General features: G+C 39.5%; 1 protein-coding gene across 1 annotated transcript in view; it reads left to right on the plus strand.

The window, feature by feature from the left end:
- Nucleotides 1-23,887, plus strand: part of CSMD2 (CUB and Sushi multiple domains 2) — a 1,002,961-nt gene that overhangs the window by 751,703 nt on the left and 227,371 nt on the right. The window contains exons 18-22 of the mRNA XM_040422265.1: nt 1,210-1,398; nt 2,142-2,258; nt 3,686-3,901; nt 21,379-21,567; nt 23,511-23,680. Of these exons, the coding sequence (XP_040278199.1) occupies nt 1,210-1,398; nt 2,142-2,258; nt 3,686-3,901; nt 21,379-21,567; nt 23,511-23,680 (881 nt within the window). The remainder of the gene's footprint in view (nt 1-1,209; nt 1,399-2,141; nt 2,259-3,685; nt 3,902-21,378; nt 21,568-23,510; nt 23,681-23,887) is intronic.

The raw sequence follows: 23,887 nt of genomic DNA on the forward strand, positions 1-23,887 counted from the left end.
ACGTTCCGTGGCTCCATTCAAGTCAATGGGTCCGCAAAAAAAACAGAACACATACGGAAATGCATCCGTATGTCTTCCGTTTCCGTTCCGTTTTTTGCTGAACCATCTATTGAAAATGTTATGCCCAGCCCAATTTTATCTATGTAATTACTGTATACTGTATTTGCCATACGGAAAAACGGAACGGAAAAACGGAACAGAAACGGAAACACAACGGAAACAAAAAACGGAACAATGGATCCGTGAAAAACGGACCGCAAAACACTGGAAAAGCCATAAGTGCAATAAGCCTTAGACAGGCAGATTGTCTGATACAAGCATTTTAGGAATGTTCATCCCTGATAATCTGCTTCACAATTGGGCAGTGTAAACCCGCCATTAGGTAAGGACTCCATGTACCTCTATGGAAGTACTGCTCCATCTAAAAACAAACCCATAATATAGTTGTATGCATAAGGCCTGAAAATCACACACCAATACTGAGATATACCATGATAGATCTCGTCTTCTCCTCTCATTCGCTGCTGCAGGAGACTACAGGGGAAAAGTAGCTGTCGTAAACGGCCTGCGACATTTCTCTGTACTTTCTATACTGACTCCTGTGATATTAGAGCATGTACCTTTTAATCGGGTGAAATAGGGCAAACAGAAAGGGAGAGGTGCTCATAGGGTGATATGTATGGATAGGAAGTACAGTAGTCGTTTTAGATGATTAGGCTCACCTTGTATTGTTGCACAAATGTAGGCACAACCCTAGTGTACACAGGTAGAATCAAAAGTTTGGTGCTTCCAGTGTCGTCTGATCCTCACTAAAGGGGTTGCCGGCCCCTGGGAGGAATGTGGAGCAATTACAATGGGAGAGGCATACGTGGGAATCCACACACATAACGGGGACACTTCTTTAGGGCAGCTATATGACTATGCGAATGTAGATTTAAACTTGAAGCATGAAGCTTTCCAGTAATCTCATCCTCTGGTTATCGGCAATACAGACTTGAAAAAGTTTAACTCTGGTTCGTGATACAACATGGTTCAAATTCTAATAATTTCATGATCCTCTGGAAGCAAAATGTTTGAAGTCTTGATATTACAAGAGCAAAGAATAGTAGTAATGCATTTGATGTTGGATAGGTAAGATTGACCTATCTCCATGTTTGTGTGATGATGTTGATGGTGTAAACCTTACAGACTTTTTTCTTATTTCTTCAGCTGTAAAATTGCAATCCGATCACTGCCTTGACCCAGGAATCCCAGTCAATGGTCAGCGTCATGGCAATGACTTTTATGTTGGGGCACTTGTGACTTTCAGCTGTGATTCTGGATATACCCTTAGTGATGACCAGGCTTTAGAATGTGAGCCCAACTTTCAGTGGAGCAGACCGCTTCCCAGCTGTGAAGGTATGTTTGGCATAAAAGCATACATGGAGAGTCTGGAGACATTACATTGTACATGAATACAGATGCGGCAAAGCTGAGTTTATCTATCAAAATCATTTAGTACACTATACACAGTTTAGTAAAAAATAGTAGATGATTCATCCGATTCATAGGAAATTAGTTGTTAAAGGGATAATCCCATCACAGACAATGGGGATATGCCCCCATTGTTTGATAGGTTCAGGTCCCACCTCTGGGACCCGCACCTACAATGAGAAGGAAGCGGGGAAATGAACGGAGGGCGCACTGCGCAGGTGCTGGCTCGGCTATTTCCGTCTGCCCCATAGAAATTAATGGGAGCCGGGGCTGCGCGTGCGTGGGGCACTCCCATTCACTTCTATGGTAGCAGCAGGGAGCAGCGCTTGGTGGTGGATGGACCCTGGGAAATCCGGGGTCCTCCAGCCATAGCTCTCTCCGCTCTGTTCTCGTTGTAGGTGCGCGTCCCAGAGGGGTGACCCGCACCTATCAGACAATGGGGGCATATCCTAGCTATATGCACCCATTGTCTGTGATGGGAATACCCAGTTAAAGATTATTGAGGGATAGATAGATAGATAGATAGATAGATAGATAGATAGATAGATAGATAGATAGATAGATAGATAGATAGATAGATAGATAGATAGATAGATATTGCCTTCATAAATTTATGGGTCTTCAGCCTAGGAATAATTCAAAAACTTTTGATATTATTCTGTCCGCAGCTCTCTGTGGGGGTTATATACAGGGATCAAGTGGAACTATCTTATCTCCCGGTTTTCCTGATTTTTACCCTAATAACTTAAATTGTACTTGGACTATAGAAACGTCACATGGGAAAGGTAAGAACTCATATTTCACATTTTTGTTTTGAAAAAAATGTCAGCCTTCCCCTTTTCCATTCCTCTGCAAAAACTAATTAACATTTAGGCCCAGATTTATTAATCAATTTATGCCAGTAAACGAGCACAAAAGATATCATGTGAATCCTTAACATATTCGTCTTCATGTGCACAATTGTATGTGTTTTGCGGTCTGCACAAAACAGACAAGAGTAGGACATGATTTTTTTGTGGGGCAGACATTCACATTTTTTGCAACCCCTTAGAAATAAAGGAGTCTGTATTCAATCCTCAATAAGTGTGGACTGAACATGGACCACATTCTGTATATGGTCATGTGCATGAGGCCCTGCTCTGTCATTAAAGCTCAGCCCCACTATGCCCTGTGCTCTTTAATGGGGTAACATGCCCCCTGAGAAAAGACATACCTCCTAAGAAAGGACACACTCACCGAGCTGACAGTCTGAACTAAATCTAGCAGAGCAATTGTAGCCATTATTCTGGAGATCTCTGGTTCCATGTGAGATACAAGGAAGGTTCTAGCTTTGTTAGAAAGAGATTGTCATGTACTCTATAATGTCTGATTTTCTTTTTTTTACATCAATCATGGCAACCCTTTTAAATGTGAATGACTAAAAGACCACATCCAATGAATAAGACTACATCCAGTGTGTGAAAACACACACACACTTGCCAGCCACTATCAGTATCCTGTTGTATATGGGGCATACTATAGCTCCCAGATTTCATAAAAGGGAAAGACAGACAGCATGTTTTTCAGTTGCATATTTTTTAATGATGGCAAATACTTATTTTGATGCATTTCTTCTGCTCCAGACAGAGAATTACTAATGCCCTTTGCTGAAAGCTAATGGTAAAGCTAGTAATGTCTCAGTGACTATTTTTACTGTATGACCAAGTGGTGAAGGTTCTCTCAGCAGCTGGGACCTTCTAGATTTGGACATGCAGACAGAGTAGCATGAATAGGCGTATGTCAATTTCATGCTGCATCTTAATATCTGTTATTGTTAGAACTCAATAAAAAGGGTTTTGAAGATAAGGTTAAACAGAATGTAATGGATGAATATAAACTGAATGTAAGAGTTCATTTATACTGAGTGGAGAGATATTTCATCCAATATAACCAATAATGAGCAGTCTTAAAGATTGTCCCAATTCAATGAGTAAACCAATCATTCATGAGAGATAAAAATGTAATTTATCATTTAATGTTGTCACTTAATAGCCTGTCTTTTACAATATTGCTAAATCAGCAATCACTTGCAACTCCAGTGCAAAAACCACTCAGACTTTCTTATTTGGGAAGATCTTTTCTTTGCAAAGAGGTGGAATTGAACAGCCTTGACCAGTTGCTTAATACTTTAAAATGAGAATTCATTTCCCAACTGTATATTAACATCCTCCAGGTGTATTCTTCACCTTCCACACTTTTCACCTGGAGAGCGGCCATGATTTTCTACTCATCACAGAGAATGGTAGTTTCAACCAACCATTGAAACGTCTCACCGGATCAAGACTACCAGCTCCGATTAGTGCTGGGTTATATGGAAACTTTACAGCACAACTTCGTTTTCTCTCAGACTTTTCCATGTCCTATGAAGGGTTTAATGTCACTTTTTCAGGTAAGATGACTCCAGGTTTTAAAGTCTTTTGAGTTTTTGATATTATTTAAGAAAAAAGTGGGAAAATGTGGTTGTGCATTTACATGTTTAACCATGTTGGCCAACATATGTCCATTGCCATCCTGCTGTAGACCATTCTTGAGAGTTTATCAATTTGTTGGCATCATCCATGGTGTTGCAGGGTCTCCTGTGGGATGATCATAACATAAAGAGCTTTGTGTCAGCTCAGATAGCTTTCAAATTGGATATTGGGCATTCTCAACATGACACGTGAATTGACCTGTTTGAGTTACTTAAGAAAATTTTGTATATTATTCTTCTGAGTGATGACTGTCAAACCTTTTGCAGTGACTTCAGACGCATTTAAGTAAGGTAAACCTTTTAACGCTTTCTCCACTGGTTTCTTGGGTCACTTGCCAAATGACTTTGAAAACTGAACAACAGATGGAAAAGAAACTGAGAACACATTTGGATTGGATTGTCTGTTAAAGGGTGGGCCAGTTGACAGTTCTAGAACTCTTAAGATCATCTGTAATCTACAGAGAAATTCAGTACTGCATGGTGATGGCTAAAAATTTTTATAATTTTTTTAAAATAGTCTTTATTATATTCTTGCATTATACAAAACATTGTAAACATTGTATCACCTTAAATTTACAAATATATATATAAATGCCCCCCCCCCCTCCCTATTTATTATTTGCTGTGCAGGAGGAAAGAAGAAGAAAAAAAAAATAAAGAAATAAAAAAAATAAAAAAAATTATAAAAGGAATCTTCTAATCTATCTCCCCGCATCCTGTCACTCACCGCCCCCCGGGGTCCCGCCACTCATATGAGGTATATAACCCGAAAAAATCAAAAATGAAAAACAAAGGGGCTTACATTAGCCATAACTTCCATATTTTTGCAAATCTCTTTTTCTTTTGAATATTTATCAAAAGGAATTCTTCTCTAATAAGTAAATTTTTAGTGTGCCTCTCCCATTCCTTAATCGAGGGGGTGGCCTTGCCTTCCCAATGTCCCATAATACATTTCCTCGCCTGAAATAGGAGTTTACATGCAATTTCTTGATGTTGAGTGGTGTTTTATCCATCACTCCCAATACACAAATCTCAAATTTATTAGGTATTGTAAACTGATGATATTGCTCTATTTTATCCTTGACCTGTCCCCAAAATTCCTGAATCCTTATACACGTCCAGAGTATATGGACATTGTCCACCCCTATTTCCCCGCATTTTAAACAGCTGAATACTTTAGGTTTATAATATTTCATAAGTTTCTCGGGGGAATAGTGTAGGCGGTTTAGTATGTAGAATTGGGTTATCCTATGTGAAAAGTTCTTTGAAACCTTGTTTTTTTGCTGTATTGCTGATACCCAAAACTCTTCTTGCTGGGGATTTATAGCCTGTCTCCATTTATGCATTAGGCTAGAAGTTGCCCTTCCCTTATTCTTTTGGTGTAACAAACATTCATACATTTTAGACACTAGCTTCCTCCCTGCCATTAATCTGGATATATTAAGCAATGTCTGCGAAAGGGTCTCTATTTGCGTATTCTTCCTTACCAGCCTACGTAATTCACATTTTAACTGTAGATAGAAAAAACTCACTTCTAGATTACCCAATTTATACTCCTGTTTAAGGTCTTAATATGCTATTATATCACCTTGCTTCCATATCTGGCCCAGTTTATAGACTCCATGTTTCCACCACACTGACTGCCCAATTAGCGTCAAATCAGTGAGATGAATATTACCCCAAAGTATGGTGTCCGCATGGAGTCCCACCTGGTTCCACAGTTTTCTTGCCTGTCTCCATACCATATCCATCAACTCATAGAGCGGTATCTTATTACTACTCTGTTGTCGCAAGATTCCAGCTTCAATTAATTGAAATATATTACATTTCTCTAGTGTTTTGTTTATTCCTACAACCATAGCCTTATATCTTTGCGTATTGCTCCACATTATCATATTTTTTATTTGGCCGGAGATAAAATAAAGTTCCACATCTGGAACTGATAGTCCACCCTCCTTCTCATGACTGCACAATATTTGTGCTTTAATCCTAGTTTTTTTTTACTCGCCAGATCAGGTCCATTAATGTACTAGTTATTATTTCAAATATTTTTTTGGGGATTATTATCGGTGAATTCCATAGGACGTAGTTAAGGGATGGTAACAGGCACATTTTCACCAGGGAAATACGGCCTGCCATCGAGACATACAATCTTTACCATACCTCTATCTTTTTCTTAATTTCTTTTATCTTTGGGGTCACATTCAGCCGGATATAATCCTTGGGGTTCGGGGTTATTTGAATACCTAAGTATTTAACTGGTTCGTTATTCTTCATAATTTGTAGTGGGCCTGGAATAAAATCGTTCAAAAGATCATTCGGGACACATGCTGACTTAGACCAATTTATCCTAAGCCCAGAATAATCTCCATATTGATCAAAGATCCTTGTCAAAGATCTATGTGAGCCAACAAACAGCATAATGTTATCTGCATATAAAGACATTTTTTCCTCGTGTTCACCAAACCTGAAACCGTCAATTGCTGCATCTTGCCTGATCCTATCCACTAACGGCTCCATGGCTATAGCAAAAAGCAGGGGGGAGAGAGGCAACCCTGTCTAACCCCCCTGCGAATGTGAATGTTATCAGAATATTCCCCATTCAATATCACTTTTACTGAAATTTCTGTGTATAACAAATTTACCCAGGATATTAATTTATCTCCAATCCCCATCTTTTTCAATGTTGCCATCAAGAAGGGCCATTCTATAGTATCAAACGCTTTTGAGGCGTCCAATGTAACAATCAGTCATTGACCACAATTTTCAGGCTCAAGCTGAGTGTTCACGTAATAACGCATGACATTATCCGTTATGGTCTTGCCCGACATGAAGCCCATCTGATCCTCATGTATCAGACCCGACACCACACTTTTGAGTCTAATTGCCAAAATTTTTGCCAATATCTTATTATCTGTATTAATTAACTAAATGGGGCGGTATGAGTCCGGAAGGGTTGGATCTTTCCCCGGTTTTAGAATTAATGTGATCAATGCCTCTCTCAGTGAGTCTGGCAACTTCCCTTACTTCCTCGAATCATTCCACATGATCAACAGTTTCGGAATCAGCACTTCCCTATATTTAGCATAGACCTCAAACGGAATACCATCTGTTCCTGGGGATTTCAAGTAATATCAGATAGTATTTTGTCCACTTCCAGGGCGTTCAAGGGGGTCTCTAATTTCTCACTTTGCTCTGATGTTAACGTAGAGATAGTTACTAACTCCAGAAACTGTTGAATCTGCCCCAGATCCTTATTTATCTTTGTATTGTATATATCTCTAAAATATTCTTGAAGTAATTCTCTTTTCGCGTTTTGCTCAGTAATTTTATTTCCTAAATTGTCCACTAAACAGTGTATATAATTTTTTTTTTTTTTCTGCGTCGCTACTAGGGCCGCTATCTTTTTACCCGGTATATGCGCATAAATATAATTGTCCCTCACATAATTTTCTTTCTGTTGTTCTGCTATCAACAGTCGCTCATCCTCCAGTTTTGAAACTTTCTCTATCCAGACCTCATAGTTACTTTCTATAGGATTTTAATATAATTATCCTCATATTTTTCCCCCTCTTGTTGCTGTTTAATTATTTTTTCCCTTATCCCTTTCTTGTATATTACTGTGTTCTTTATAAAAAATCCCTCTCATATAGGCCTTTGCAGCCTCCCATACTATATTAACTGCTGCTGAATCATCATTCATCTCAAAAAATTCCCCTATCTGACTTGAAACCTTATCATGTATCCCCATTGTATTTATCCACCCTAAATTTATGTGCATCCTCATTGTTATTTTTTTTTGTGTTTTTATATTTGTAATAATTGGGTTATGGTCCGAGATCCCACGTTGACCATATTTAACCCTTCAATTTCCGATACACCTATATTGTTTGTGAAAACTAAATCTATCCGTGATAAACTCTTATGTGTCTTTGAAAAACATGAATATTTTTTTAATTTAGGATGTACTACCCTCCAGATATCTATCCAGCCCATTTCTTTCGTGATATTTTTTAATTTAGAACCCGTGCATACATTTTGAATCTTACCAACCCCACATCTATCTATTTTACTATCCATAATATTATTAAAATCCCCCATAACTATTAGTGGTTTTTCTCCTACCTTAAGCACAAAATCGTCGATTTTTAAGAGGATTTCGATTTTAAAGGGTGGTGGTATATATACATTAGCTATAATCCACGGTCTTCCTTCCAGTAAGCAATCAATCAGAACGTATCGGCCCTCCTGGTCTTGAACTACTTCCCTTATTTTAATATCGATGTCCCGATGTATCAAAACACTCACACCTCTTGCATATGATGAGTACACTGAATGAAAGGAGTGTTGTAACCATGGTCTACACAGCCCCTGTATCGTTTCGCTGGTCAAATGCGTCTCTTGTAGACAAATTATAGCGGGTAAAAATCTATGTATTGCATCAAAAACCTCCGCCCTCTTTGCTCCCCTACTCAACCCCCTAATATTCCAAGAAATTATTCTCATAAAGACCTATCCTAGCTAGAGAAAGGAGAGAAGGCAGGGAGAAAGAGGAGAAGAGAAACAAAAACAAACAAAAAAAAACTTAACCCAGCACAGCAAATACCCTTCCCCATTCCCTCCTGAATGAGCCAGGCTGATTACCTTCCTGGTTCTATCTCTTGGCATTCCCAACCCCCCCCCCGCCGACCTCCTGCCCTATTGCCCCTCAACTCCTTATATTTTCCTTTATCCAACTTTAGACTGCATCTGCTTTATCAAAAACCCAGTTTTTATTTTCCCACTCAATCCTAAGTTTTGCCGGGAACATCAGCGAGTATCTAACATTGTGTTAGAACGCAGGATTTTTTTTCACCTTAATTAAACTACTTCTTTCCTGCATCATTTCTTTTGCATAGTCTGAGAAAATCATTACTGTTGCATCCAAATATTCTAATTTCCCTTTTGCCCTTGATCTACGCAGGATCTCCTCCTTATCCCTAATCGATAACAGACTAAAAAGTATGGGTCTCGATCTCGTTCCAGATACCGGTAGCTTGGATGGTATCCTATATGCGCGTTCCACAAAATTTTTATATTCTGAGATGTCCTGGCCCAACTGTTCCCTGAGCCATACTTGCAGAAATGCGCATAAATCTTGCCCCTCCACACCCTCAGGGATCCCAAGACACCTCAGATTGGACCTTCTAGTCCTATTTTCCAGCTCCAGTACTTTGTTTTTTAATACCCTATTTTCTTCCTTCAGTTAATCTTTTTCCTTTGCCATCATCTGCAGAAGGTCCTCAGAATCAGACGTCCTTTTCTCAACTTCTATCAATCTTTCTTTATATTTTTGGACATCCGCTCTGAGGAGCCCCACAGATTCCCTAATATTTCCAGTCTGGAGAGAGAGATCGTGAATTGTTATATTGCATTTTTTTATTTCTTGAAATATATCCTGCAGACTTGGAGCCTGCTCCTCTTTTTTTGCAGCAATTTCTTCCGTCACTCGCCCCTGTTTATCAACACTCTCCCCAGACTGGAAATTTGCCTCTAGTGTTTTCAACCCAAAACTTTCCTCAATAGCAGGCTCTCCCTCTTGTACTAAAGACACATCTGCTTTCTTCTTTTTTGGCGGGCTAATCTGTCCTCGCATATTGGTCAGGAGTAACTGTTTTGATTTTTCAGATTTTTAAATCATTGGGGAAATTGAGGTATTAAGCTCCACCTGTGCCCTGCCCTTTTTTCCCCACTCCCTGTCTAGCCATCTCAATATTTCCTTACTACCTACCCCTTACCCACCTCCCATACTCGCCTTACCTAACAACCACAGTATCAGTAGCTAAATTAATAGCGAGGGAGCATTAGCTTACTGACCCAATATACAACAGTATGTTATAAGTTTTCTTTTACATACATATTCTGTTGCCCCTACTGCTTCATACAGTCACGGTCTATCAATTTTCATTCTCCCTCCTAAAACATACACATACAATTAGTTCCGTGAAGTTGTAAATTAGGAGAAAGGAAAAAACAAAAAAATAAATAAAAATTAGCAGTAGCAATATCTTAATTAACCGCCTCACGTCCGCCCATAGGATATAAACGTCCTATGGGTGGACGTCTATTTCTGACAGCACGTTTTAAAACGTCCTGTCAGAAATAGCAGCTGCACGCTAATCGTGCAGCTGCTGATCGAGTTGCCTGCTGTCAGTGACAGCAGGGCAACCCTAAGACAAGGCAGGGACAGTGCCCAGGTGTCCCTGCCTTCACGATCGCTGCAGACACAGCGCTCACCGAGCGCTGTGTCTGCAGAGAAGGAAGCGCTGTGCGCTTCCTGTTCCGGCCCGGCGGTCATGTGACCGCCGTGACCGGAGAGTGCAGGGGCTGTGTGAGGTCTCTCAGAGACCTCGATCAGCCCTGCTGTGAGGCTGTACAGCGCAGGATTGCTGCTGTACAGCCTCTATAGGGGTGCATTTCCACTGTAACTGGGGCTACTATGTCAGCCCCAGTTACAGGAGAAATCAACTGTGAAAAAAAAAAGAAAAAGTGAAGCAAATGTCCCCCAGAGGTCTTGTATGACCTTATGGGGGACGAAAAGTGTAAAAAAAAATAAAAAAAATAAAGGGTTGAAAAAATAAAATAAAATAAAGTTTCACATGTAAAAAAAAAAAAAGTTCCCAAGTTAGGAATAAAAAAAAAAAAATTTAAATAGAAAAAATAAAGTAAAATAGACATATTTAGTATTGCCGCGTCCGTAAAAACCAGCTCTATAAAAATATCACATGACCTAACCCCTCAGATGAACACCGTAAAAAATAAATAAAAAAAACTGTGTCAAAACAAGCAATTTTTGTCACCTTGCATCACAAAAGGTGCAACGCCAAGTGATCAAAAACGCGTATGTCCCACAAAATGGTACCAATAAAACCGTCACCTCATCCCGCAAAAAATGAGCCCCTACATAAGAAAATCTCTCAAAAAATAAAAAAACTATAGCTCTTAGAACATGGAGACACTAAAACATAATTTTTTTGGTTTCAAAAATGCTATTATTGTGTTAAAGTGAAACAAATAAAAAAAAGTATACATATTAGGTATTGCCGCGTCCGTAAAAACCAGCTCTATAAAAATATCACATGACCTAACCCCTCGGGTGAACACCGTAAAAAAAAAAAAAAAAAAACTGTGTCAAAACAAGCAATTTTTGTCACCTTGCATCACAAAAGGTGCAACACCAAGTGATCAAAAACGCGTATGTCCCACAAAATGGTACCAATAAAACCGTCACCTCATCCCGCAAAAAATGAGCCCCTACATAAGAAAATCTCTCAAAAAATAAAAAAACTATAGCTCTCAGAACATGGACACATTAAAACATAATTTTTTGGTTTCAAAAATGCTATTATTGTGTAAAACTTTAATAAATGAGAAAAAGTATACATATTAGGTATCGCCACGTCCGTAACAATCTGCTCTATAAAAATGTCACTTGACTGAACCCCTAAGGTGAACGCTGTAAAAATAAATAAATAGAAACTGTGCTAAAACAACCAATTTTTTGGTCACCTTGCCCCATAAAGTGTTATATTGAATGATCAAAAAATCATATGTACCCAAAAATAGTACTAATAAAACTGGCACCTTATCCCCTAGTTTCCAAAATGGGGTCACTTCTTGGGAGTTTCTACTGTAAGGGTGCATCAGGGGGCTTCAAATGGGACATGGCATCTAAAAACCATGTGGAGTTCCTTTCCTTCTGCGCCCTGCCGTGTGCCCATACAGCAGTTTACGACCACATGTGGGGTGTTTCTGTAAACCGCAGAATCTGGGTAATAAATATTGAGTTTTGTTTGGCTGTTAACCATCGATGTGTTAAAGAAAAAAATTGATTAAAATGGAAAATCTGCCAAAAAAGTGAAATTTAAAAATTTGATCTCCATTTTCCTTTAATTCTTGTGGAACGCCTAAAGGGTTAACAAAGTTTGTAAAATCGGTTTTGAATACCTTGAGGGGTGTAGTTTCTACAATGGGGTCATTTATGGGGGTATCCACTATGTAGGCCCCACAAAGTGACTTCAGACCTGAACTGGTCCTTATAAAGTGGGTTTTGGCAATTTTCTTAAAAATTTGAAGAATTGCTTCTAAACTTCTAAGCCTTCTAACGTCCTAAAAAAATAAAATGACATTTCCAAAATGATGCCAACATAAAGTAGACATATGGGGAATGTTAAATAATAAATATTTTATGAGGTATCACTTTCTGTTTTAAAAGCAGAGAAATTGAAATTTAGAAAATTGCGATTTTTTTTAAATTTTTGGGTAAATTTGGGATTTTTTCATAAATAAAGGTGAAATATTTTGACTCAAATTTATGACTATCATGAAGTACAATGTGTCACGAGAAAACAATCTCTGAATGACTTGGATAAATAAAGGCGTTCCAAAGTTATTACCACATAAAGTGAGATATGTCCGTTTTGCTAAATTTGGCCTGGTCAGGAAGGGGGCAAAGGGCCCAGATGGGAAGTGGTTAATACGCGTTTGTTAGAGAGTTAGTTCATATCAATCATAGCAGCCTGTAGTTGCTCAGTTCCATTGGCAAGCGCTTCATGCCTGTTTGTATCTCAAAAGACGGTAGTGGTATCTCGGTTAGTAGGCGTTAATTTTCCAGTTAGTTCATAATCTCCATGAGGGTTTATTATTCAGTTAGTAAATTAAGTGAAGCTTCTCATTATCGTAATCCCGTTTCCAATCTACTTTCCGTTTCAGAATACCAGGAAACAGACTCTAGGGCTATTCCCTCTCTTTTCCCAAACTTTCCACTTTTCCTCCTTCCAATAACAGTCAGACCAGTGATAGGCCTGTTTTTTGAGCGCTCGGTTCAATAGCTCTTCCTTGAGCCCTCTCAGACCCCCCCCCCCCCCCGACCCCCAGCCCCCTGTCCAAACAGCAACATTGTATCAGGCTTTGTATTGCCACCGTTGATATCCTTGCTCCTTTAATATTTTTACTCCAATCAATTTACACGGGCCCTTCAGGGGTAGAAGTGCCACCAAGATTCCATATATACATTTCTGAAACCAACACACATGGCGCCCCTTTCATTCTCCAAAGCCCATGCCTTTTCAGATGTTACCTCGAATTAGATGTAGCAGTGTTCTATGGAGCATGGATTAGTCTCACCTCATTCTCAGAGGGGGGGCTTCAGTTCGCCACCTCTCCGCTCATTACATGCAGCACCAACTCCTCTTGCCTCGATTCCAAAGATTCAGACCTTACGCTGTCAGCGCGCCCAACTGCAGATCAATGGCTCAGCAGCAACCTCGGCATCCTCAGATCATCAGCAGGAGAACGGAGCAAGCAGCGGTACGCCCAGAATAATCGCGGCGTCCCCGCTCATCAGGGCGCTCGTCAGGGCAGGAGCTTAGTAGAGATGTTGCGAACATAAAAATTTTCGTTCGCGAACGGCAAACGCGAATTTCCGCAAATGTTCGCGAACAGGCGAACTGGGCGAACCGCCATAGACTTCAATAGGCAGGCGAATTTTAAAACCCACAGGGACTCTTTCTGGCCACAATAGTGATGGAAAAGTTGTTTCAAGGGGACTAACACCTGGACTGTGGCATGCCGGAGAGGGATCCATGGCAAAACTCCCATGGAAAATTACGTAGTTGACGCAGAGTCAGGTTTTAATCCATAAAGGGCATAAATCACCTAACATTCCTAAATTGTTTGGAATAACGTGCTTTAAAACATCCAGTGTGTGTATACGATCAGGTATGATGTTGTATCGATCAGGTAGTGTAAGGGTTACGCCCGCTTCACAGTGACAGACCAAACTCTGACAGACCAAACTCCCTGTTTAATGCACCGCAAACAACTGCAAAGAGTTGTCAATAGTTGACACACTCATGACATAAATTTTATTCCTCTATGCGTCAATCTTGGTGTAGTGATGACTGTGCTCGTGCGCACGTTCGGGAGATTGCAGGCGATGGCGGTTTTTCAAAGCCTATGGTCGTGCTGAGGTAGTTCAGTGACAGTTAAGTGACCCAGAAAACAATGATTCTGCAGTGTGGGCCCATTGATGGCCTAGAAGGCTTTAATGATCACCTAAGATGATCACAAAGAAAATGTATGTTTTTTCTATGAAAAATTATCCAGCCGATCGCTTTTGGTCTGTTCACAATGAAGCAACGACCTTATCATCTGGGTTGTGCCAACATTGCCAACACACTCATAGAGGTGATCGCTTCATTGTGATACACAAGCCCCTTCACCACAACAAGGTAACGATCACGAAGGGGAATTGACACATGTATGTGCCTTTTTTTTGTTTTGTTTTTGCAGCCACAGTGCAGCACCAGAGGCCCGAAAAATTAGGCATGTACACATGCCTGAATAACTAGGTATTGTTGCAGAAAACTCTAGGTATTGTTGCATCGAAAAATCGATGTTTTCCAGGCAGAAAGTGCACTAAAACATTGCGGTTTGAACCCTAGTTGGTGGCGGAGAAGTCACGCAAGTCATCTGGCATGCAGAGATTAAATACAGCAGATTGGGGACCATTTTTAGGCCAAGGCATCTCATCAGGCCTTTTTTAGTCAAATGCATCCCCCACTGTCAGTCTCTTCGGGATCCATGCCTCATTCATCTTAATAAAGGTGAGGTAATCTAGACTTTTTTGACCTAGGCGACTTCTCTTCTCAGGGACAATACCTCCTGCTGTGCTGAAGGTCCTTTCTGACAGGACACTTGAAGCGGGGCAGGCCAGAAGTTCTATCGCAAATTGGGATAGCTCAGGCCACAGGTCAAGCCTGCACACCCAGTAGTCAAGGGGTTCATCGCTCCTCAGAGTGTCGATATCTGCAGTTAAGGCGAGGTAGTCTGCTACCTGTCGGTCGAGTCATTCTCTGAGGGTGGACCCCGAAGGGCTGTGGCGATGCGTAGGACTTAAAAAGCTCTGCATGTCCTCCATCAACAACACGTCTGTAAAGCGTCCTGTCCTTGCCGGCATGGTTGTGGTAGGAGGAAGATTACTTTCACCTCTTCCCCTGTTAGATTCCCGTTGTGCTGTGACATCACCCTTATACGCTGTGTAAAGCATACTTTTTAACTTGTTTTGGAACTGCTGCATCCTTTCCGACTTCCGGTAATTCGGTAACATTTCAGCCACTTTCTGCTTATACCGGGCGTCTAGTAGCGTGGCCACCCAGTACAGGTTGTTATCCTTCAGCCTTTTTATACGAGGGTCCCTCAACAGGCATGACAGCATGAAAGACCCCATTTGCACAAGGTTTGAAGCCGAGCTACTCATGTCCCATTCCTCATCCTCACTGATCTCATTGAAGGACATTAAATGACTTTTTTATCTGCAAGGTACTGTGCCACCCTATATGAGTGGTGGGCAGTGGGCACAGTACAGTCAGTGGGCCTGACACTCACTTGCAGGCAACTGCAATTATATTACAGAGGAAAAATTCAATGACTTTTTTATCTGCAAGGTACTGTGCCACCCTATATGAGTGGTGGGCAGTGGGCACAGTACAGTCAGTGGGCCTGACACTCACTGGCAGGCAACTGCAATTATATTACAGAGGAAAAATTCTATGAATTTTTTTATCTGCAAGGTACTGTGCCACCCTATATGAGTGGTGTGCACACAGTACAGTCTGTGGGCCTGTGGCCTCTCACACACAGGCAGGCAACTGCAATATATATATATAGAAAAAATAAATAAAAGCAGATTGATGTACCAGCCCTAAAAAGGGCATTTTGGGGTGCTGTCAGGACGCTGTCCTTACAGCAGATGAGTCTTTGAGGACTGGAGTGGACACAGAACACTGGCCTAGCTAACGCTTTCCCTATTAATTCAGCAGCAGCAGCACTCTCCCTGCTCTAACTAACACTGCAGCTTCAGAATGAATCTAACAGGGCTGCTGTCCTTGCTTTTTTATAGGAGGTGGGAGGGTCTGGGAGGGAGGGTATGCTGATTGTGAGGTACAGGGTGAAAGTTTGCTCAATGATGATGTATAGGAGGTGGACCGAACATCACATATGTTCGCCCGCCGCGGCGAACGCGAACAAGCGATGTTCGCCAGCGATTAGTTCGGGACATCTCTAGCGCTCAGCAGCCAGGAGGGAGTTGCGTGCGTCACCTACGTACGCCCACCCACATGCCGCCCTGCCCGTTGTTCCGCTGGGAACACTGCATTATTGTGATGGCTACATTTGATTAACTATCTGTCCAATACATGGACATGCTTGTTCCTAAAGAGAAAATCTTTGTAACTGGTGTTTGCTCTGGGTTATAGATAGGGGTAGCGTATAGAGGAACCTCCTCCATAAACTTAGATCAGATGAAAGTAGCATTTTTTTTTTTTTCAGAATCCACCTTTAATGTCAATGGGATTGTCCTATAAAAATATTGACAGGTTAGGTGATAAATATTGGATTACTACCAAAATGGAGTGGTGGTGTGCAGTCCACCACTATATTCTATGTCTATGTCAATCCCATAGAAGTGCATGGAGCATTGGACCAATATGTGCTCCATGCAGAGAGATTACTTGAGGAGATAGGTTCTCTGAATTGCTAGGGCTTCCAGAGGTCTTGCTTCTCCACAATATGATATTTAACATTTACCCTGTGGATAGGTTTAATAATAGAGTTCATGGGATAATCAATTTCAGTTGTATCTGTAACTTCTCCTGACACGTCTCTTTTAGTACCTACTTCACTTGCATCCCTCTTGTAATAATAATTCTGGAGCATCTACTCATATGCCTGGGTGTTATCATCTGTCTCTGATGTAAAGAAATCCATAAGCAAATTGATTTATTTCACCTCTAATAGCTCAAGTATCCAGAAAACTGGAGTCTGATGAAGTCATTGTGTGATGTAAGATTCACTAGCAAGTATGTGAGTCCTGGACTTTCTTTGCTTATGTCAGATTTTAGTAACATGTTAGAACTTTTTATTGGTGGGGTTCCAGAACCCCTTAACAGTTACTAAAACAAAGAAGGTGAAGTGCTCAGCTGATTGTTGTGCCCCTAGATTTCTACTCAATTGTCTTCAAAGACCAGACCGAGCAATCATAATGTATAGTATATAGACAGAGGGGGACATTTATAATTTTAGATTGTTTTTGTGTCAGCTTTAAGTCTGTATTTGCTTTGTTTGTCTATGCCAAATGTATAAATTGGCCCATCTTAGTAATATATGTGGTATGATTGCAATGTGGTTTACACTTATTTGTGTTAAAGTCCACCAGGGGGTTGCCTAGCATGAAGTTATGACTTTTGTGCGACTTTTACAAAAGTCGCACGTAATAAATATGCCATGATCAAGGTCTAATCTCACTTTTAGCTCTTAAAGGGAACCCGTCACCGGGATTTTGTATATAGATCTGAGGACATGGGTTGCTAGATGGTCGCTAGCCCATATCCAGTCCCCATAGCTCTGTGTGCTTTTATTGTGTAAAAAAAACTATTTGATACACATGCAAATTAACCTGAGATGAGTCCTGTATTTGAGATAAGTCAGGGACAGGACAGGTTCATTTGCATACGTATTAATTTTATTTATTTTTTTACACAATAAAAGCACACAGAGCTATGGGGACCGGGGACTGGGTATGGCAGATGTGCCATCTAGCAACCCATGTCCTGAGCTCTATACACAAAATCCAGGGTTACAGGTTCCCTTTAAATCTGGCCCACTTTGAAAAGTGGCAACTGTTGCAAAAGTTTTTCAAGCCACAAAACAGATGTATCTTATTTGATAAATATCCCAAGAGAATTGGTCTGCACGCTGCTCACTCTGCTCTTTGAGAAGAGCTGAGCAGAGCTGATTAGAAACAGTAGAGAACAACTCTCACCCCACTGCTTGTTTGCCTTTGTTTTGATAATGAATGGGGGTTTTAGCATCCAGACTCGACTAATCAAAACTTGACATAGCACTATGACAATTTTTTATTTTTAGTTTTTTTTTTAAGTTAGAGCACCACACGTCCCCTATGCCATTCCAGTAGTGTGGCTAGTCAGGGCTTTTTACATCAATCAATGCATTGCTTCTCTGTTTGCATGTTTATCTAGAAATATCAACAAAAGAGCTGTCATTTTTTCAGTCATGCCAGTCCATCATTTACTACTATATTGAGGATTACCTTGCAGATATACCCTTCCCTGTTCAACAGAGCCATGAACTAAGATTACCCTGTTCTTTCATTGAAAATGTTTACCACTCTGAGATCATTGCTACAGAAGGACAATAGTTTGTTTTCCAATTTTAATGGCATTATACTGACAAATTAAAACACAGCCAAAAATTCTAATTCTATTACTATTTACTTACTATTTAGTTAAAATACTCCCCTCCCCTCAGTATAATATTCATGTAACATCAGGCCCATAATATAAAGTTTTGTGTTAGCCATCGGAGTCATACAGACATTTCTATCTCACAGACGTGACATAATAAAGAAAAAAATCAAATCATTAACCTAACCTTGTTTTTCATATATCTGTTTGTCTTGATTAGATTAATACTAGTTCAGGAGCTTTGAAATTGGCACATAAACATCTAGTCATGAGTAAAAATATATGAATTGATTGATAAAGTTGGTAAATTAATTTGTTTATCCCCAGACATTAAGATGTGACCATTGAATCAATTTATTTTGTATTTCAAAGAGTTTTCTTTATTTTCATGACTATGAAGGCATCAAAACTATGAATTAACACATGTGGAATTATATACATAACAAACAAGTGTGAAACAACTGAAAATATGTCATATTCTAGGTTTGCACACTCTTGGCATTCTCTTGATGAGCTTCAAGAGGTAGTCCCCTGAAATGGTCTTCCAACAGTCTTGAAGGAGTTCCCACAGATGCTTAGCACTTGTTGGCCCTTTTGCCTTCAATCTGCGGTCCAGCTTACCCCAAACCATCTGACTGTGGAGGCCAGGTCATCTGGCGCAGCACCCCATCACTCTCCTTCATGTTCAAATAGCCCTTACTTTCAAAGTTTTCCCAATTTTTCGGCTGACTGACTGACCTTCATTTCTTAAAGTAATGATGGCCACTCGTTTTTCTTTACTTAGCTGCTTTTTTCTTGCCATAATACAAATTCTAACAGTCTATTCAGTAGGACTATCAGCTGTGTATCCACCAGACTTCTCCTCAACGCAACTGATGGTCCCAACCCCATTTATAAGGCAAGAAATCCCACTTATTAAACCTGACAGGGCACACCTGTGAAGTGAAAACCATTTCAGGGGACTACCTCTTGAAGCTCATCAAGAGAATGCCAAGAGTGTGCAAAGCAGTAATCAAAGCAAAAGGTGGCTACTTTGAAGAACCTAGAATATGACATATTTTCAGTTGTTTCACACTTGTTTGCTATGTATATAATTCCACATGTGTTGATTCATAGTTTTGATGCCTTCAGTGTGAATCTACAATTTTCATAGTCATGAAAATAAAGAAAACTCTTTGAATGAGAAGGTGTGTCCAAACTTTTGTTCTGTACTGTATATGAAGCTTTAATGATCTATTTATATGTAACATTTCCATAAATTGCATTCCCAGTGCACAAAAATGTATAACTGATAAAAGTATAGAAAAAAAATGAAGACTAACTTTAAGTTAACTCATCCTGGGCATGCAAATGGTTACTAAAGAAAAGCACATTAACTAAACTTGGCTAGTGGCTGTATGACATTGAAGTTGTGAATAGCGTTGGGCACGAATATTCGAATCGTGAATATTATTTGCGAATATCGCACTTCGAGAATTCACAAATATTTAGAATATAGTAATAATTATTCGTAATTTCGAATATTCTAGATTTTTTTTTCATCAGTTACCTCCCTTCTTGCTTGTGGGCCAATGAGAAGGCTGCAATGTCTTTGTCAGAGCTTAGCAACATCCCTAGCAACTAATAGGAAAGTTGCCTACCCCTTACGATATAAGAACCTCCCCAGCAGCCATTTTCTACCGTTTTTTTAAGTTCTGAGAGAGACAGCAGTGGCATTGCTGTGCTCTGTGCTTTCCACTCATTACATTAAATAGTTAGTTAGCTTATATATATATAATACAGATAGTTAGTGGGAGATAGTCAGTGTAGGTTATATCCTGATATAGTGTAGCTGTTGCAGTGCAGTGCATTAGGTAGTGTGATAGGTTCTGCTGTCCATACATACATGCAGACCTGCTAAAATGTGAAGTTTCATGTATTGCGCCAAAATATTTGCATCATTAGTGCTGATTAGCGCAATCGCGAATATATTGGAGCACTCTAACTGCATATAAAGCCATTTTAATGTTCTGCTCGGCCAACCATATTCTCCAGTCTCAGGAAACTTCCAGCAGCTTGGAAAATGAAGCAAAAGTTACCCATGCCTGTATTTCGCACGCATTCCGTGAATATTACATTGCCGATTTTTTGCAATCAAGAAAATTATCTCAAATTCGCGAATATATGACGAATATTCACCCAAATATTTGTGAAATATCGCAAATTCGAATATAGCCCCTGCCGCTCATCACTGGTTGTGAATCCAGGTTAATGTGGTTGGGCAATGTAGTACTTAGGGAAAGAGCCTGTCAAAGAATTCTACAAGACAATGTTTTTTTGCCTGAGGACTTGATTTAAGGGAGGGCATGAAATCATGTCCTGTGTCTTGTACAGCTGAAATCTCTTCCTCAAGCTCCTTGTTCACGAGAGTAAGAACTGTAAAAAGTAGTGCAATTATATTGTGGCAGTGAAGGGGTTTGACAACAACATTCATAGTAATCCTGATTTCAGTACTTGAGTGAGAGAGAAGACAAGACCTCTAGTCAGCTCTGCCTGTCTCATCCTTCCTTGATGTTCATACTTAATTTCTTTGTGACGGATACAAATGTTCTGCCAGAGGCTGTGTATGTAACACTGCTGCTCTGTATACTCTGCATTCACTTCTCTAATCATATGTCCCTGCCAGTTACAATGTATAATTTATTTTATAGGGCTGACAGCAATTTCTTCTTTCTAGAATTGTACAAGTTGTGCTTTTTCTGTACTAAACAACCTAAATCCTAGTCATTTACAGAAATATTTTCCAGGTATATAACGACCAGTAATGTGCATAAATCTCAATGGGGGCTATATATGTTGGACAAGTTAATTGCTCTTAATGAAATGGAAAAAAAAGCTCCAGATAAAACTTGTCCTTTAATTTTTTGATGCTATATTGTCTGTTCCTGGTGTTTTATGAGTCAATATAACGATCTAGGTTTACCTGTAGTCCTATAAAACATCATTGAAAAAAATGGGGTGTGAAATGACAAACATGACTCAGCAATGCCTCAGGTCTACAAAATAGAAACACTTAAATATTCTTTGTATTGTGTTCCTGTTTGCAATGTATAGAGTATGATCTGGAGCCCTGTGATGAGCCTGAGGTCCCAGCCTATAGCATCCGGAAGGGTCTACAGTTCGGAGTTGGTGATTCTTTGACATTCTCTTGCTTCCCTGGATACCGTTTGGAAGGAGCTTTTCGTATCACCTGCCTGGGAGGTAGACGGCGTGTGTGGAGTTCGCCTCTCCCAAGGTGTGTTGGTAGGTGGTCCTGTGCTTTAATTTTTGTTTGGCTCCCTTGTATAATAATTCAAAAGATTTTAGCATATTACTAAGTAATACCAGAATACAGATGTTTGTGTTTAGATGCTTCATACTTGAGGTATGTAGTTGTAGTTTAGTTGCTTGTTGCATGGTTGTCAGCATTGTCCTGTTTTTATTCTGTTCATGTTGTCAGTATTATTTTAGTATAGTAGTTGGTTATTGGTCATGCTTTCAGTTGATGTAATTTTACTGGAAGTTCTTCATAATAGTAGGAGCCTGGCTTAGCTAAACTTTTTATGGTGACACTGAGAGCTAAAGTATGTTTAGATTTTACACAAAGAAGGCTTTCAAAAAAGAATTATGAACTCATTTAGTTGGTGACAAAGACCAGACAGAAAAAAAGCTTAGATTTTACATTACATTATTCTGCGTGCTAATTAGTGTTAGGCAAATCAAAGCATTGGAAGTGGAATTTGATCAGAATTTTAGGAAACATTTGATTCATCATGAAGCCGAATGTCCTAACTCTTCGTGGTAACGAATCATTTTTCCCAAAATGGAGGCTAGAAATGTCTTAGAAAGAATGGAAAAAAAAAATACTCACCTCATCCACTTGGTCGCTCAGAGCCAGTCCGCTCTTCTCTTGAGTGGAAAAGACCTGCCGAAGGATCTGCTCTGAGAGTGAGGAAGTCACCGCGCTCTTTCAGCATGATCATGTGGTGAGTGATTTTTTTTTTTACTCAAAAGGCCATATTGCACTAGCGTATTACCATTTTTAACGCCCATAACACGGGTGCAGTTCTGTCTAAGCAGCTGTTTAAAATGGTCCCATTGACTGATAGGCTGAATACGTTTTTAACATAGCAATTTGCAAAAAAAAATTAAGAACATATCCAATTTTTTGTCAAACTTCAGTGAAGCTGTCAAATCAAATTTTTCAAAACTTAGCTAATCTCTAGCACTGGTAATGACATTATATATGTAGACATTTATGGCTTGCTAGCTAATAGTGCCAACACAGCACATATATGAGGAAATGGACTCAGCACATCAGAAATATTGGACTCAGAGATATACCTATTAACACATACAAAGCCTCTAATGCATCCTAGTCTAGTTATAATCTCTAATTTTGTAGAAAATAATCTTAATGTTATTTTAACAAAAAATTCTTTTTATTGAGTAATTCATATCTCGTGGGGCTGGTTTCAGAGCTACCAACCTGACATTTTCAAGTGTGATCCCAAGTGATATATAGACTACATGATTAATGCCCAAATTAGAAAAAGACATGAAATGCAGCGGTGGAAATTGAAATTTGCATAACATTACAGTACAAGTGATGGAATATAGTGTGTGCTATGGCAGGTATAGAAAGAAATGGTAACTTATAACTCAGTCACAAATATGGCAAGATTTCCAGTAACTTTAGAAAACTCTATAAACATTTCATCAATGGTGTGTACTGTATTAGATTCTTGGTTGAAAATTGCGTTGTAGTCTCCACTGCTTACATCAAAGGAGTTCAATATTTCATTGAAGATGAAAGTGAGCTTAGTTTCTAGTCAGTCTTTTATAGTAGTGTAATGAGGAGCAAGATATATTTTAGTTGATAGGGCCATGCTAGTAATTTTTACATCAACCAACTGCATATTTTTGCATTGTAGTCTGTATGGGCATAGTAAAATTTGGTAGTTTTTGGATTGAAGCACTAGTTAAGGACTTGTGGAAGGAGTGATATTCATGTTGACTTGTTTCAGATGATAGATCAATAGATAGATAGATAGATAGATATGTAGATAAATAGATAGATAGATAGATAGATAGATAGATAGATAGATACTCTATAGATATATAGTTATTAAGGTACCCACCCCCATTACTAAAGATAATAGACTATTTTGTAGATCTTAACTCCTTGCCCCCTTCTTATATTTCAGCTGAGTGCGGCGCATCAGTCACTGGAACGCAGGGTGTCTTGCTGTCTCCCAACTACCCAGCCAATTACAGCAACCACCATGAGTGCATCTACTCAATCCAGAGCCAACCTGGGAAAGGTGTACAGCTGAGAGCTCGGACATTTGACCTTGCACCTGGAGACTACCTAAAGGTCTTGCATTTCTTTATCTACATACTATATCCATTATTAGTCCTGATGTATATAGGTTATAAATAGCAATGTTTGACTTCATCTGTTGATGGCTTCCCATTTTGAATACATCCCTCAATATTTGACCTATCACATTTCCATCAGAAAATGTGTCTTACAATACGATGACTATTAATCAATAGAATAATAGGTTAGGGATGAAGTTGG

This window comes from Bufo bufo, chromosome 3, assembly GCF_905171765.1.
Source record: "Bufo bufo chromosome 3, aBufBuf1.1, whole genome shotgun sequence".
NCBI classification, from domain to species: Eukaryota; Metazoa; Chordata; class Amphibia; order Anura; family Bufonidae; genus Bufo; species Bufo bufo.